This window comes from Myotis myotis, unplaced genomic scaffold (genome assembly GCF_014108235.1).
Source record: "Myotis myotis isolate mMyoMyo1 unplaced genomic scaffold, mMyoMyo1.p scaffold_m19_p_14, whole genome shotgun sequence".
In the NCBI taxonomy this organism is placed as follows: Eukaryota; Metazoa; Chordata; class Mammalia; order Chiroptera; family Vespertilionidae; genus Myotis; species Myotis myotis.
In genome coordinates, this window is record NW_023416318.1 from 40,229,476 (window position 1) to 40,246,097 (window position 16,622).

Genomic DNA, 16,622 nt, shown 5'->3' on the forward strand with positions numbered 1-16,622 from the left:
TGGTATACCACAAAGATCAAATCCTTATGAAATATATTTATCTCATTGAGATAACATGTTGAATGCGTTGGTCATTTATAAAAGAAAACACAGTAAGAAATGGCTACTAAAAATATAGCATTAGGTTTAAAAGGGCATATCAGTATCCTTTCAGAATAACAATATAAAACAGCAAAAGACATTTTAAAAAATTTTTAATCTTCATTACCTTATGCATATGCTACTTTAGGGGATTGCTTTCTCAATTCCTACTTCATAATTACATTCATTCTTAAATGACATTACCAGTCTTCAGGTGCTAAAAAAATACCCACTAGCCCCTTTTAGAGAATTTCAGTTGATTATAGCTGCTACCAATCACACACATCTCTGATCACTTACTAGCATTTTAGTTTGTGATATCTGATCTACAGTCAGTAAAAACACCACCAAACTCAATAATTTCAATGAAATTAGAAAATGTATATATTAAGATTATTTGATATTTATACTTATCTATCCCACTTTTTCCTAGCAATATTATTAAACAGAAAGTACCTGCCCACGCAATCAGAATATAATCACTTAAAAAGATAAGCTACAGAAAAAAAAGGAGAAATCGACAAAAACGTTACTAAATAATCCTAAGTATATTGTGAAATACTTCCCATGACTACAGTTACTAGTGATTAAACTAATTTCACATACCACCAGTTGCAGCTGCAGGTAAAAATGACATATTATCAAGTAAAGCCTTCAATAGAACAGATCCAAATCCTGGTTGACATGGGTCACATTTTCCATTACTGAAAAGTTTTAAAAGAAAAAATTTAAATGCATTGATACTCAAGTTCCAAATTCAATTGAAACATGGTGTCGTTTGTTTAAAAATCTTCTAAATGTATTCATACTAATCACAATAAAAATCTGCCTTACAGCCCTATAAATAGGCAAAAAGATAGTAAGGACTAGTTATACTAAGGGTCTTTGTAACTGTTTTCTTATGCATTAAACCATTCACTTTACCAAAAGGGACTGACAGGCAGGTACAGTCAATATTGACTATTAGCTTTTAAACACTCCTAGGTAAGAGTCTCAGGATCTAGAGAAAATGATCTGGTCAATATTACAAATAAACCTGGTAAGACTGTCATATAACAGGGAACAAGGCTTCGGGTGAAGGATGCAAAGACAACCAGGGAGAGTAAGAGTAAAGGTAGGGAAAGAGTTCCCCTTACCAAACTCCCTAAACTGCTACTAATAGGCAGAGAAGCCAATTTACTAATAGGTTTATTTAACATAACATTTCCCCCTAAAAACCCTAAATTCTTTCTTAGAATCTCATCAACTTTTACAAATTCTCTTAAATTATACATACATTCAACAAGGTTCATATTACACTAGAGCAGTGGTTCTCAACCTTCCTAATACCGCGACCCTTTAATACAGTTCCTCATGTTGTGGTGACCTCCAACCATAAAATTATTTTCGTTGCTACTTCGTAACTGTAATTTGCTACTGTTATGAATCGTAATGTAAATATCTGATATACAGGATGTATTTTCATTGTTACAAATTGAACATAATTAAAGCATAGTGATTAATCACAAAAACAATATGTAATTATATATGTGTTTTCCGATGGTCTTAGGCGACCCCTGTGAAAGGGTCATTCGACCCCCAAAGGGGTCGTGACCCACAGGTTGAGAACCACTGCACTAGAGACAAGGTATCACCTGCCAAACTGCAGATGCATCTACAAAGTAAACTTTCAAATTAAAAAAACACCAACCTAATGCACAAAGCTAGAAATCGGGCACACTTATGGGCTATGCTTCGTCCTGCCTCAAAGAAGCAAACACGTACAATATCCGAGAGACATTTTCGTGTTTTTGAAAGCAAGCTCTCATTTCCTTCCTTTGAGCTGCAAAACAATAGCACACATTTGAACTTGCATTCATAACATCCTAAAAGCAATCATCAGCGGTAGTAAAATCTTAATTATTAACCTTCCAGGTCCATTGGAATGTACTCCTGCTAACCAACAAAGAGTATCCAACACGAGGCTCTGGGCGTGTTCTGTGATTTGGCCATCATCATCTGCTTTTCTACAAAGGGTGTTAAGAAGCTTCTCATGAAATTCTGAAAACTGTAACATGGCACATCGTTGTACTCTACAAAAAAGAAAATATAAATACATTAACAACCAAAATAAAACAGACTAAAGCTATCACAAGCTGGTTGGTCATATGCTTCATTTTAAATCATAAATATTACAATTTTTTAATATGTTTCCATGACTTTTACATTTTTTAGAGAGAGGCAGTGAGAAGGAGAGACAAAAAGAAATATTGATGAGACACAGAAACATTCATCAGCTGCCTCCTGCATACCTCCTCCTCCTGGGGATGGAGCCTGCAACCTGGGCATATGCCCTGACCAGGAACTGAACCGGCGACATCTCGGTGCACAGGACGATACTCAACCAACTGAGCCACACCAGCCAGAGCAAAATCATGAATATCACAATTTTTTTAAAAAACTTTTGAAAATAAATATTACAGTGAAATATCAAGCCTCTGAACTTAATGTTATGGTATTAAGAGATTTAAAACAGTATATAAGCAATACTTGGCTTGTAGAAAGTTTTAAAAGAAATAAAGTTAATAATAATTATATTCTGACATAGTAAGTAAAACTTCAAAATATGTATTTCTTTCCTCATGCTATAAATATTTTATTCCTGATATATACCAAGCAGTATATAGACACTAGGGTTAAGCCAATGAAGTAGAAAGACAATTCATCCCTAAATGAGATTACAATTTATTAATAAAAGAAATGAAAATTTTAAGATTTTTCAAGTTAGATTTTAAAATATTGTGTTAGTATATTTATTCTTTTGTATGTACTTTAATTACTATAAGAATAATAGGGAAAGGGAATGAGGTTACCTTTCCTTAGAAATTGACGTTTTCTTAAATCTTCGAATTGTGACTGAGACCTCTTGAAGTAAGTCACAACCCCGGAGGTTTTCAGCTTTACGAGTGCCACTTGCATTTTCATTCTTAACATTAGATGATTTTTCCTAAATATACAAAAGTAAATAATTGAATGAACAAATTATACTAAAAAGTATTTACTATTAAGTTTTCAAATAAAGGACAATAACTGAATTATGACTATCATAACATAAATCTTAAATTAAAATGAGTTTTTACCTTATATTCAGTAAATGACTAATTTCCCTCAGAATTATAATAGAAGAGAAAAAGACATAGTTATTAAAGTTAATACCCAATGGTTAAGATTATAATGACAACATCCTGAATCCAAGTCCCAGCTACAGCACTTAGAAGCTACATGAGATATGACAGCTCCCAATCTCTAATGTTCACTCACTTTCAAAAAAAATTTTTTTAATCCACACTGGGAGATTTTTTAAATTGATTTTAGAGAGAGGAAGGGGGAGAAAGAGAGAAACATTTATGTGAGAGAAACATCGATGCTTTGCTTCCCAGAGGTGCCCCCACTGGGGATCAAACCTACAACCTAGGTATGTGCCTTGACTGGGAATCAAACCTGCAACCTTCTATGGTGCCCGGGAAGATGCTCCAACCAACTGACCCACCTGGCCCCAGCGGTTCACTCACTCTCAATATGAAAAATGGAAATAATACTTGCACCTGCTCTGCCCATCTCATTTATTTTTAAGGATTAAGTCAGATAAAGTGCACAGAAGTCCTTGAAAAATTAGAAAACCTGTATAATCATAAGATGATTGGTATTACTGATATTGCTACTGTTGCCTATGAATAATGATGAAAAACAAAATCTCTATAAACTTCAGGAAAATCCAAGATCAGACAATTATGAAGAGACTAACAAGTTGCAGAAAATTAACCATGAATATTACAATTTATCTCTAAAATCACTCCCCAACTTCCCTTTCTACATAATCAAAAAAAAAAAAAAAAAGTGATGAGTTACCAGTAACAGGCATTAAATCAAACTTTGTCACTTAAAGAAATAAATATTATGACCTAAAATAATGTAAAGGGAGGTACTAGCTAACAATTACTCCTTACTAAATATACCCTATGCAATTTACGTAGTTTGCTTAAAGTTAATTCAAAATATTTTCTTTTCAGTATTTTTTAAGTCACTGTAAAAAAAAAAATACAAACCAATGATCTGCTGAAAAAAACACACAATGGTCATACTACTTCCAACAGTGTGTCAAATCTCATCTACAATGTCTAAAAAAAGAATTGTTATAGTTCAAAATAACTGTTTCATACCTTGACTGCTGCAACTTTTGCCAAGAGTGAAGCAAGTGAATAACCCTTGTTACTCTGGTGTTTCAGGGATGGAAGTCTTACTACAGGACGCATGCCGCCGTTACAGATCTCATCTGTTCCTCGTTCATTCACTGCCTTGACATGGATTAAAAACGAACGATATTTTCCTCCTGCCATACCTAGAGGAGCAGCACAGAATGGAATAAATAACCGAATCACCAAAAGGGCAAATTGTTTTTCATCTTCATAATGAAAGTTAAAAAAATAACTTAAAAAAAAGAAAAAACACAGTTCAGAATTCTTTCAAAATGACACTGCTATTTTAGTATAATTGAATACCTTCCTATATTCAATTGGTAGCCGAAAAATAAAAAGCACAGGAGTTACATGAGTAGCATTAAGAAAAAAATTTTTAGCTGTTGGGCATATTTTCCCCAAAAAGTTAATGATCCTAATAACAAATTTTTATGAACCACAGAAAAATACAAAGAAAAAACCTGTCATTAAGGCACCACCCATATGTGTATCCACACAATCCTTTTATGCATCCATGCACACCCATACAAATAAGCATTATAGTATTAATAGTTGAAAAAGGGAAGGTTTTGGGGTCATTACCTGGGTTTGAATAATGACTGCCATTTATAAGGTATATGACAAATTAACCTCTCTGTGGTTCAATTCCTTCAAACGTAAAATGAAAATAATAGTACCGGCCTCAAAGGTAGCTTAAACATATAACTGCATGGATCAAATTAATACACTCATCAGCAAACCATCAGTCTATTGCTGCACCAACAGATACTAAGTTTTCCTGTGATTATAACCTTTGTTGTTTTCCAAGGATCTGCCTGTCTACCATGCTAGCACTACACTATTACCTTCTTTTTTGTTTATTTTGTTTTTTTGTTAATCCTCACTCAAGGATATTTTTCCATTGATCGTCAGAGAGAGTGGAGGGAGGAGGAGAGACAGAGAGAAACATCAATGTGAGAGAGACACATCAATTGGTTCCCTCCCACACCTGGGATAAGGGTCGAGCCTGCAAACCAGGTATATGCCCTTGACCAGAACTAAAGGTAAATGTGTGAATGTAGATAAACATTATGAAGGAAACATATGTAAATTAAAAGTTATTTAGATGGTCAGATATTTTCTTGGTTTGGGAAAGGATCTCCACAACCCACCCCACCTCCAAATTTACTTTAATAATAAGGGGGTATTTTGTTTGTTGGCTTTTTTTTTTTCACCCTTGGGAAACTGGGAGAAGCTAAAATAAGAGTCCTACTGCAATATCTATTATCTATATAATTGCCAATTATTTTAAAATATACATTAATTATAATTTATGTTTACTTGAGACACTCAAAATGTTACATCTGATACGTATCAAGAACACTCTTCTATAAAAACCATCTTCAGAGACTATATTTTAACAATATACAGTAAACATGCCAAAGACACAGAACTCTCCAACTGATGGGAAAGGGATACATGTCAGGGCATATCTGGCAACTTTAAAGACCTTTGTTAGATCGCACAAAAGTCACCCTGTGTTCACTTTATGCTTTTTCAAAAAGCACTAAGGCCTCTCAGACAAAGAAAGTAGGGTCAGAAATTTTCACATAAAAATAGTCATTTATGCCCTAGCTGGTTTGGCTCAGTGGATAGAGCGTCAGCCTGCGGACTGGAGTGTCCTGGGTTCAAATCCGGTCAAGGGCACATGCCTGGGTTGCAGGCTGAATCCCCAGTAGGGGGCATGCAGGGGGAAGTCAAAGATTTTCTCTCATCACTGATGTTTCTCTCTCCCACTCCCTTCCTCTCTGAAATCAATAAAAAATTTTTTAACAAAGTAATTTATGAAGGAAATGATGTCAGCTACCAGGAAATTGGTGGAATTGCTAATAAAAACCCCAAATAAAACAATATCTTACTTTTTGTTGGATCATGTTTTTTTTTTCTATTTTTAAAACTGGGTCATTATTTATTCTGCTTTGGTAAAATATGTTGCCTTACCTTTAACAAGTTTGGGACTTGTTAATGTCAACATCCCAGCATGCCCTGATAGATCAAGGCCACTAGCAAGCCATACTGGCCCACATAGAATGTCTTCTTTATGATCTTCTAAAAATGGACATAATCTAAGACCTAAAAAGAAAAATATACATTTTCTTTTAAAGTAGTTGATAATGTAAAGTGTAATATTTAATAAGCAAATTCCCATCACATTTACATGTATTATTACCACCACACAAAATACCATACTTAGAATGTGTTCAAGTATGAATTCACTATCATGATAAGGAACTATAATAATCAATTATCTGATATATTATGGTTTTTTCCCATTCCCATTTATTTACATTCACTTTGATTTTCAATAGTAATAATAAAACCATGACATAATTTCAAATCCCAACATATTAAAAAACAATAATGCAAGTAATAGCGCAGCTGTGTTCAAAAAGATGAGCTGAAAGTTAAAGCATTTGGCCAAAGCAGAATTACAGGTTACTTTTTAATCATGTTCTCAAAACCAAGTTTTTGCAAGCCATAAGGAAATCTGTGCCCAGCATGATGCATTTGGATCACTATTCCTTTTACTGTCATGGACAACAGCTCTATAATGTAACTCACACTGTGATTCCTCTACATCCATGTGCTGCATTTCTTCATTCAAATCAACCAGGGACGGTTTTCCATTTTGTTCCACTTCAATGTTAAGAGCTGGAGACAAAGGAAAGGTGATCTGCCTATCTACTGCTGTTTCTAGAGGATAAAAATATTAAACTTAATTTACTTAATATCAATGATTTATGTGCCTAAAATTCTAAAATTTTCTATAAAACTGGAAACTGTTGTGATTTTCATCACAGATGCTACAAAATGGTTGTCAGGAAGAAGAAAATTAGATTCAATTAACTGTTCATACACTCATCTCTTTTTTAATCACAGTAAAATATTCACCTGAAGAAATAATTGGCTGGCAACTGAACTAAAAGTTCTTACCCTAGGCTGCAGAGTACAAGCACCCAAAGAGTTTTAAAAAAGATCAATGTCGAAGTCTTAAACCAAATTAAATCAGAATCTGTCATATTTCAAAAGGATACAAACATACAAAAATTAATACACACACACACACACACACACACACGTTTTAAATAGGAAAATTTTCAAGTTTCATTGTCTTTAACCCCTTGGGTAAAGTAGCCATTTTACTCTAAAATTACCCCCTGCTTTTTCAATTAACCTATTAAGAAGAAAAGGCTGACAAGTAACATCTAGTTCCTAATATGCTAAATGTGTAGAATCTTTTTATAATTTAATATATCAAATTCTAAATTTGTGACAAAGATAAATAGAAATGGGTATATTTCTGGCATGACATGAAAGGTTGGGTTTCACTAGTAACCTTACAAGAATATGACTTCCATAACAAAGTCCTTTTCCCAATCAATTCTCCTCTTAAAAAGAGTAATGTATCAAGTTTAATAATGCTAAAAGTGAAACTAATTCACAAAGGAACTGTATTTCCCCAAAAAGTATAATTAAATTTAAAAGTTTATGCAATTCTGAACAATACTGAGTTACTGAAAAGCTCTAAAGTATTCCCAGGATTAGCTTTTGTAAGTAAAATCACCAAAAGTAGAGCAGAAAATATTGGGGAAGGGGATGAGAGCAGGAGAGGGAAACCGGCAATCCTAGACAACGAATTAGTTTTTTAAAGAAACCAACTACAAGATAAAATCTTAAAATATAACTTTTGACTCATTCTTACCATTGACTTTCCCTAAGCCCGGAGCTTTATTTTTCAGCAGTGTCACTTGTATCTGTGGAATATTGGTGATGTTTGAGTTCAAAACGAATTTGAAGTCCACATGTCCAACCATACAGGCCTTCGGTAGAACCAATTCAAATACATGCTCATCCCAACTGTTGCTGTCAAATAAGAAAGAATATGCTAAATAAAGCAAAAATCTTCCTTCAGCCATAACCATATTACAATTAATATCACATTTTACACTGTGATCTTCAGCCTCCAACAAAATTTAATGCTTCTCCATTCAGGAGAGAAGATAAGCAGCTCCCAACCCAGAGGTTACTTAGGGCCATGAATCATCTTACTTTAGGAATCCATACCTGCCTTGGGAACTGTACATTATATAAACCCTTTTTGCTTACAGTATGGACTATCATGCTTCAGAATTATCTGTAGATTCCTGGGCCCGACCCTAAATCTATGAGAAGGGTCCCAGGAATCTGCATTTTAAAACAAGAACTTCCTGTATTTCTTAATGTGTCCATTCTGATTTAAATTATATATATATATATATATATATATGCTGAAAAACAAAAACAGTCTCAAAAGCATACTCCTCCACTAAACTCCAGATTCATATCCTAATGTCTACCAGACAGCTCAAATTTATCATAAATCCAAACTTCATGATTATCCATTCCAATCTCAGTAAACAAAATTCCACTTTTCAACTAGCTAATCAATTCAAAACCTCAGTCATCCCTGACTCTCCTCTCACACCAGATGTTCATTACATCAGCATATATTGTTCCTTCTACCTCCAAATTATATCCATATCCAAAAGCTGATCACTCTTTTCACTACTTCTATCAACTAATACCATGTTCCAAGCTACCATCACCATTTCACATGGATTACCACAACAGCATCCCAACTAGAATCCTTGCTTCCATCACGGCTGCCTAACACACACAACCACTCAATCTACAGTCAACACAGCAGTCTTACAGCATCCTTCTAATATGTAAATTATATCACATCACCCCTATACTTAAACCCTCTAACATCTTCCCATCTCACTCAGCATAAAATTCTCACTGTGGCCTATAAATACATTCAGGATCTGATTACCAGCTACTGTTTTAGACCTGGCCTCTGACCAATCCTACTACGTTCACTGAACTCCAACAATGATCTTCTTGCTCTTTCTAGAATTCATAAAACATACTTCTCAGTATCTTTGCAATCCTACTGTCTCTGAAATAATGTCTTCATGGAGGCCTTTCTTGGCCCCTTATATTAAAATTTATGTATTAAAATTTGCTCTCTCTACATCTCATTCTTACACACAAGTACACACGCAACTATTCTATATCCATATTGTTTTAATATATTTCAATATCTTTTATGACTATATGAAATAGTAAATATCTGCTTACTGTCTATCTATAACAATATAAATTCCATCGGTCATTAACTGTTAAATTTGTGGACTGAGTGGCCAAACTAATGGCAATGGTATATTATTTTCACTATTTTATTCTACAAGTACGAATATAGCAATTTCCAAAATTAAGGCAAGGAATACAACAAACAAAAGCAATTAATATAAAAAGTTAGGAGAAACAGTAATACATATCTAAGAATCTGTTGCCTCTAAAAAATATATAATATGGATTTCCAGTTTAATACCCTGGAAGAGTATTTTACCTGTCGGTCTGTAGTTTCCAAGTTCTAGTATGCTGAGCAGCATCTCCATGGTGTTGCTGATGCAAATGTTGAGGATGCCTCCTTTGCTGCTGTTCTTGTTGAACTTCTACCCAGCATGGAGGAACAGTAGCTGAAAACCGTGGAGTCAAAGTCTCAAAGCGAGTTAGCTCCACTAAAGATGTCAAGATGTCAAGGGTGAAAGGCTGGTCCACCAATAAATCAACTCCTTAATAACAGTGAATGAAGAATTTGAAGTTTTATAAAAATATTAGTTTTAATTAACGTTATTATCTACTCAAATTGCAACGTTTACTAAATATCCTGAAAGTTAATAATATTAGCTCAGATATCTACATGCAACTAAAGTAACTAGCACTGACTACATAACAAGCAAAAGAAAAATACATTTGAATATTTTAAATTATAGGAAGGGTACTCATTACTGGAGAAACCCAAAGTCAACCTGTTAGAAAAATCCTAATTTTACCTCACCCTAAAATTAGAAAGAGCAACAAAAGTAACAGTGCTAAAATGAAAGTCTAATTTACATAAGAGAAATATCAAATTTTAGATTTTCTTATTCATGAAAAAAAAAATTGCTAACCATGAGCAAGCATGTAACAACTGCCCTTTAAACAGTATTTTTTCCACTTCGATGATAGTTGAGAATATCATATATACATATCATTATTATAAGAATAACAACCAGCTTCAAATTAGTTTTTTAAATAAATATATGTATTCATATCTGTCAAATGTCTAACATTAAAGATGAAAGGCTGTTTTTCTTGTTCCAATTAACAAAAACTACAAAATCTGATAGGTTTAGAATATGTTCACAAAGAAAATGTAAACCAAGTTCCATAAAGTTGTTAAGTGTACTTCAAACTACATTTTTTCTCAAAGTTTAGCACTTTATAAATCTAACTGAAACTGTATTAAATTGTTGGTAAATATTAACAGCATGTCAATGTCTTTTCTTTACACATTCACTGCTTAACAACGGGTTACATTCTAAGAAAATACATCATTGGGTAATTACATCATTGTGCAAACATCATAGAGTGCACTTACACAAACATGGATAGTACAGCCTAACAGTGGTCGGCAAACCGCGGCTCGTGAGCCATATGTGGCTCTTTGGCCCCTTGAGTGTGGCTCTTCCACAAAATACAGACTTCTGCGCATGGGTCACAAAGTTTCAATCGTACTGTACATGCGCGCCCGCACGTGATACTTTGTGGAAGAGCCACACTCAAGGGGCCAAAGAGCTGCATGTGGCTCGCGAGCCACAGTTTGCCAACCACGGGCATACCTATGCTATGTGGTACGGCGTACTTCTCCTGGACTACACCTAGGCTATATGTTATGTATAGCATATTACTGTACAAAACAAGAGTAAATCAAGCACAAGAGAAATTGTCTGACATTAGTAAACATGGCAAACATGAGATGTATGGGACTACTGCTATTGTTACACAGCAAACTGTTTTTGTAAGTAGAAAGATTACACTCTAAAATAATAATTAAAAGTAGAGGATAGCTGGGCCAGTGTTGCTCAGTGGTTGAGCTTTGACCCATAAACCAGGTTATGGTTCGATTCCCGGTGAAGGCACATGCCCAGGGTTGCTGCTCGATCCCCAGTAGGGGGCATACAAGAGACAGCAATCAATGATTCTCTCTCATCATTGACGTTTCTATCTCTCCCTCTCTCGTCCTCTCTCTGAAGGCAATAAAAATATTTTTAAAATTAAAAAAAAGAATTATGTACTGTATATGACTATAATGTGCTACTATGACTGGCAGCACAGTTGATTTGTTTATACCAGCCTCATCACAAACACCTGAGTAATGCATTGTAACAGTAATGTTACCACAGCTAAGAATTCACTATGCAATAGGAATTTTACAGTTCCTTTATAATCATACTACAGGCCCAGTGCACGAATTTGTGCACCAATGGGATCCCTCCGCCTGGCCTGCGGGATCGGGCCAAAACCAGCCCTCCGACATCCCCCAAGGGTTCCCAGATTGCGAGAGGGTGCAGGTCAGGCTGAGGGACCCACCAGTGCACGATCGGGGCCGAGGAGGAACGTGGGAGGTTGGCCTGCCGGTGAGGGACAGTGCGAGAGCTCTAGGGTGTGTCCAGCCCATCTCCCTCAGTCTCAATCATCCAGACCCCAGCAGCAAGCTAACCTACTGGTCAGAGCGTCTGTCCCCTGGTGGTCAGTGCACGTCATAGCAAGCGGTTGAGCGGCCTTAGCATATAATTAGCATATTATGCTTTGATTGGCTGAACGGCCAATGGGTCGACTGTACACTTAGCATATTAGGCTTTTATTATATAGGATATATAGGACCACTGTCATATATGAAGTTCATCATTGACCAAAACATCATTATGTGGCATATGACTGTATTTACTTCTTTATAATCTAATTCACAGCTTTTCTACTAAATAGTACTTTTATGAACTTTATGAATTTCTTCTTTATTATAACAATAACTTATAAATTAAGAAAACATTCAGTATGCTAGCTTTTAAACTAAGTTGTATAATCAAAACAATCAAGTCTTGACTAATTATAGCAAGAGACATGAGTCAGTGTATCTCAACCTGGGGACAATCTTGCCTCCCAAGGGCCAAGTGGATGGGGGCAATGTATGTACTAGAATCTAGTAGGCAGAATTCAGAGATAAGACTAATACAGAATACTTCAACCACAACAAAAAATCTAGTCCAAAATGTCAGTAGTGCAGATGAGGTTGAGAACACCTGGCATTAAGGTAGTGAAGACTACCATAGATTATACTAATAATCACTAAATTTAACATGTATTATACTAGTAATCACTAAGTTTGTCTATGATGCAAAGAAGAATAATCAAATGCCCAAATATAAGTGTCCATTAAGATTGACTACCAACTTTATGTATTATTTCTATTTAGAATACATTTGAGTTCAAACATACTTTTTATTTCAGATTTACTAAACTTCTTTTAAATGCTAGTTCTGGGGAATAAAATGTGGTAAGTGCTAAGAGTACAACACAGCTCTATGGAAGTACAAAATTACTAAAAGTAGGCATAAAGGTTGGGGAAAGAGCTCAGTGCAACACGGGAAGAGCATGAAACAGAATTAAATACTGTACCTAAAGTTTCACAATGGGGCAATTGGGGTCTGAATATGCTATTGCAGAGAGAAAGTATTTTTTTTTTTTAATATATTTTATTGATTTTTTTACAGAGAGAAAGGGAGAGAGATAGAGAGCTAGAAACATCAATGAGAGAGAAACATCGATCAGCCGCCTCCTGCACATCCCCCACTGGGGATGTGCGCGCAACCCAGGTACATGCCCTTGACCGGAATCGAACCCGGGACCTTTCAGTCCGCAGGCTGACGCTCTATCCACTAAGCCAAACCGGTTTCGGCGAGAAAGTATTTTTTTGACTTTTCAACTCCTATAGTAATATTAATAATATAGGCCATTCCACTGACTTTAAACTTACTTAATGAATCTTCTCTTTTTCATGTTTTTTTTTTTTCTTCCCTTGCTAGACCAAAAACTCCTTAATGACCAATGTAATGTGTTTTTTCCTTAGGTAACTGAACCAATATTGGTCAACCTACCCAAAGTTGAGAATCACTTCTTATTTTAATGTTTAGAACATTTTTCAACTACTGGAAAAATAATAATTAATACACAAAAACAAGCCTAGTAAAAGAATGCCAATACAGAAATTAATGCCCTCAGCAAAGTCAGCAAGAGTTGACTATAAAAACTGAAATATTGCCCTAGTTGGCTTGGTTCGGTGGATAGAGCATCAGCCTGCGGACTGAAGGGTCCCAGGTTCAATTCCAGCCAAGGGCACATGCCTGGGTTGCGAGCTCGATCCCCAGTGGAGGGCATGCAGGAGGCAGCCAATCAATGATTCTCTCTCATCATTGATGTTTCTAACTCTCTCTCCTCCCTTCCTCTCTGAAATCAATAAAAATATATTTTTAAAAAATTGAATATTGTTTAAGAATATAATAAACTCAGCCCTAACCAGTTTTCTCAGTGGATAGAGCATCGGCCTGCGAACCAAAGGGTCCTGGGTTCGATTTTGGTCAATGGCACATACCTCGGTTACAGGCTCCTCCCCAGCCCAGGCCCTGGTCGGATGTGTGCAGGAGGCAACCAATCGATGTGTTTCTCTCACAGCGATGTTTCTCTCTGTCTTTCTCTCTCTCTTCCACTCTTCCTAACAATCCATGAGAAAATATCCTCAGGTGAGAATTAACAACAACAACAAAAAAAAAAAATAAAGTCAGAAAACTCTGAACATCACAGGAATATGCATTTTTTTAAATCATTTAAAAACTTAATACCATACCTGAAATGCCAGGACTTGAAGGATTCGATAAAGGTTTGGAACCTTCTGAAGATGGTTCTATTCCTTTAGAAAGAGATCCATCCACTAATATATCAGCTTCATCAATATCATCACAGGTTCCTCCAATTTGGAGAAAATGAAGCTCACCACCTACAGTGTAGTGATATGTCATCAACATACATACATGGATGGGTACCCATACAAGTGCACTTTACTTAGTTAAGAAAATTTATTTTACTATCACTTGATAGTCAGATAAAGAAGGATAACAGCCCAGCCTGCATGGCTCAGTGGTTGAGCATTGACCTATGAACCAGGCCACGGTTCAATTCAACAAAGTGATATATTTCGAAGAACTTAGAAGTTAAACTGCCAAGTAATTGCAAACTGAAAATTAAATCAGGAAAATGGCAAATACACAAACATGTTTGAAAATAGTTATTCAACTAGAATTTACTTACTATGTGTAAGGTACTATTTTAAATGCTTAAATTAATTCATTTAGTCTTCACAAAAACCCTTGAGATAGGGACAATTATTGTAGCCACTTAAAGATGAGGAAACGAATATACTAGCTATTTTGGGATCAAGGGCCAATCTCAATCCCAGCAGTAACAAACCTGGCCAGTGTGGCTCAGTTAGTTAGAACATTGTCCCATGCACCAAAGAGCCAATCGGTTCAGTTCCCAGTCAGGGCACATACCCAGGTTGTGGGTTTGATCCCCGAATCAGGGCTCATATGGGAGGCAACCGATCAATGTTTTTCTCTCTCTCTCTCCTCCCCGCCCCCTTTAAAATCAGTGAGGGGGAGGAAGAAAACAAAGAGTCTTAATTTTACAATGAAATTGAATCTCTATTTTTTATATCTCTATCACAGAAAAACACTGAAAACAAACTTAGCAAAATTTTGAGACAAAAATGAATGAATAAAATTATATTCTAGCAAGAGTATTTGGAGATTCACTTCCAGAATTACAGAATAAGGAGGGCAATAAAGTCTCTTCCTGAAAAGCAACTTTATATAAACCTGGACAAAACTGTCATTCAACCAGGGTGGGGCAAGTTGTGAAAAACAGCTGATTCACTTCTATTGCCAGAGGAAGCTCACTGATTTATAGAGTGCTGTCATTTTAAAGTGGCTCAGTGGCGACTAAAATGAGGCCCATCAACTCTGCTACCTACAGTCAGGATCCTGGGGCAAGCAAAACACTAGAAATAACCAGGAATTTTAACTTAAAAGATGTGATAGAAGCATAGGGAGTTTGGTAAACTCTATAAATCCTACATTGATTAGAGGTTGTACACATGTGTAGCAAAGACCACACTGAGCCTAAGCCATCAGCACATTCCCAAACAAGCCCCCAATGCCTATGCAAGGAAGAATTGAAAGGACTCAACAGAAAACAAAAATAAAGAAAATAAAAGTCAGGGCACACATGAACATGGCCTTAGTGGTAAATATATTTGGTATTAGGGCACAACCACTTACCAAAATCTTTAGCTGAATACTAAGCTATGTGGAACACAGAGTTAACAATAAAAAAGAAACAAGGCTTAATGTTAAAATAAACAAACAAAAAAGAGAGTCAGCAGCAACTACACACTGCAAAAGAAACACACTTCACAAATTTGGTCCAGGTGGGTTATCAAACAAAGAACAACAACCATCAAGAGAGGGTGGGTGAGGAAGGCAGGTGGTGGAGTGGGGATCAGAATCCAGAGTTTCTCCGATGTCATTTAAAATGTCCAATATTAAATTAAAAACTATAAAACATGCAAAAGAAGAGCAGTCCATGCTTAAGAAAAACAAAATCAATGAGAAACATCTGAGTGCCCAAAATTAGATTTGGCGAACAAAAATTTCAAATAAGTAATTGTAAATATTTTCATAAAATAAGAAACCAGATAATTAAGGGAACAAATGGAAAAAATGACTCAACAAATTAAGAATCTCAACAAAAAAGAAATATTCTAAAAGATCAAAGGGAAATTCTGCAGTTTAAAGGTAAAATAACTAAAATTAAAAGTTCACTTGAGAGGCTCAAAGTACATTTGCAATGGTAGTAGAAGGAATCAGTGAAATAAAAATGGGCCAATAGAAATCAAAGAAGCTAAATAAAAGAAAGGAAGAAATTTTTAAATAAAAAAAGCATCTCATTGACCTATGGGACAAATCAAATTAAGTGCATACATGTAATGAGAATTCCAAAAAAAGAGAAAAAGACATAGAAAAAAATTTTTATAAAATAAGGGGCAAAAACTGCCAATATTTGATGAAAAACATTATACTACAAATACAATCATTTCAATTAAACTCAAGTAGGCTGACTACAAAAAGATCCACAGATACACATACATTATAGTCAAAGTCAATGAGAAAATCTTCAAAGCAGCAAGTTAAAAATAACTCATCAGACATGGAAACTACAATGGAAATTAACAGCTGACATCAGAAACAATGGAGGCCAGAGCCAATAGAATGACATGTACACAAA

At 35.3% G+C, this 16,622-nt stretch overlaps 1 protein-coding gene across 15 annotated transcripts in view; it reads right to left on the bottom strand.

Moving 5' to 3' along the window:
• The window catches only part of BIRC6 (baculoviral IAP repeat containing 6), a 176,415-nt gene that overhangs the window by 115,928 nt on the left and 43,865 nt on the right, over positions 1-16,622 (bottom strand). For 11 of the 15 annotated variants that reach the window (XR_004971887.1, XM_036334917.1, XM_036334910.1 and 8 more), the window contains 10 exons: positions 14,128-14,277; positions 9,751-9,976; positions 8,059-8,219; positions 6,918-7,049; positions 6,297-6,428; positions 4,281-4,459; positions 2,934-3,067; positions 1,989-2,153; positions 1,772-1,903; positions 688-785 (listed from right to left, as the gene is read on the bottom strand). Coding sequence is in view for 14 of the 15 variants with exons in the window: in XM_036334917.1 (XP_036190810.1) it covers positions 688-785; positions 1,772-1,903; positions 1,989-2,153; positions 2,934-3,067; positions 4,281-4,459; positions 6,297-6,428; positions 6,918-7,049; positions 8,059-8,219; positions 9,751-9,976; positions 14,128-14,277 (1,509 nt within the window). In the remaining variant the exon portion in view is untranslated. The remainder of the gene's footprint in view (positions 1-687; positions 786-1,771; positions 1,904-1,988; positions 2,154-2,933; positions 3,068-4,280; positions 4,460-6,296; positions 6,429-6,917; positions 7,050-8,058; positions 8,220-9,750; positions 9,977-14,127; positions 14,278-16,622) is intronic. The other 4 variants (XM_036334915.1, XM_036334914.1, XM_036334913.1 and 1 more) reach the window with 2 other exon arrangements.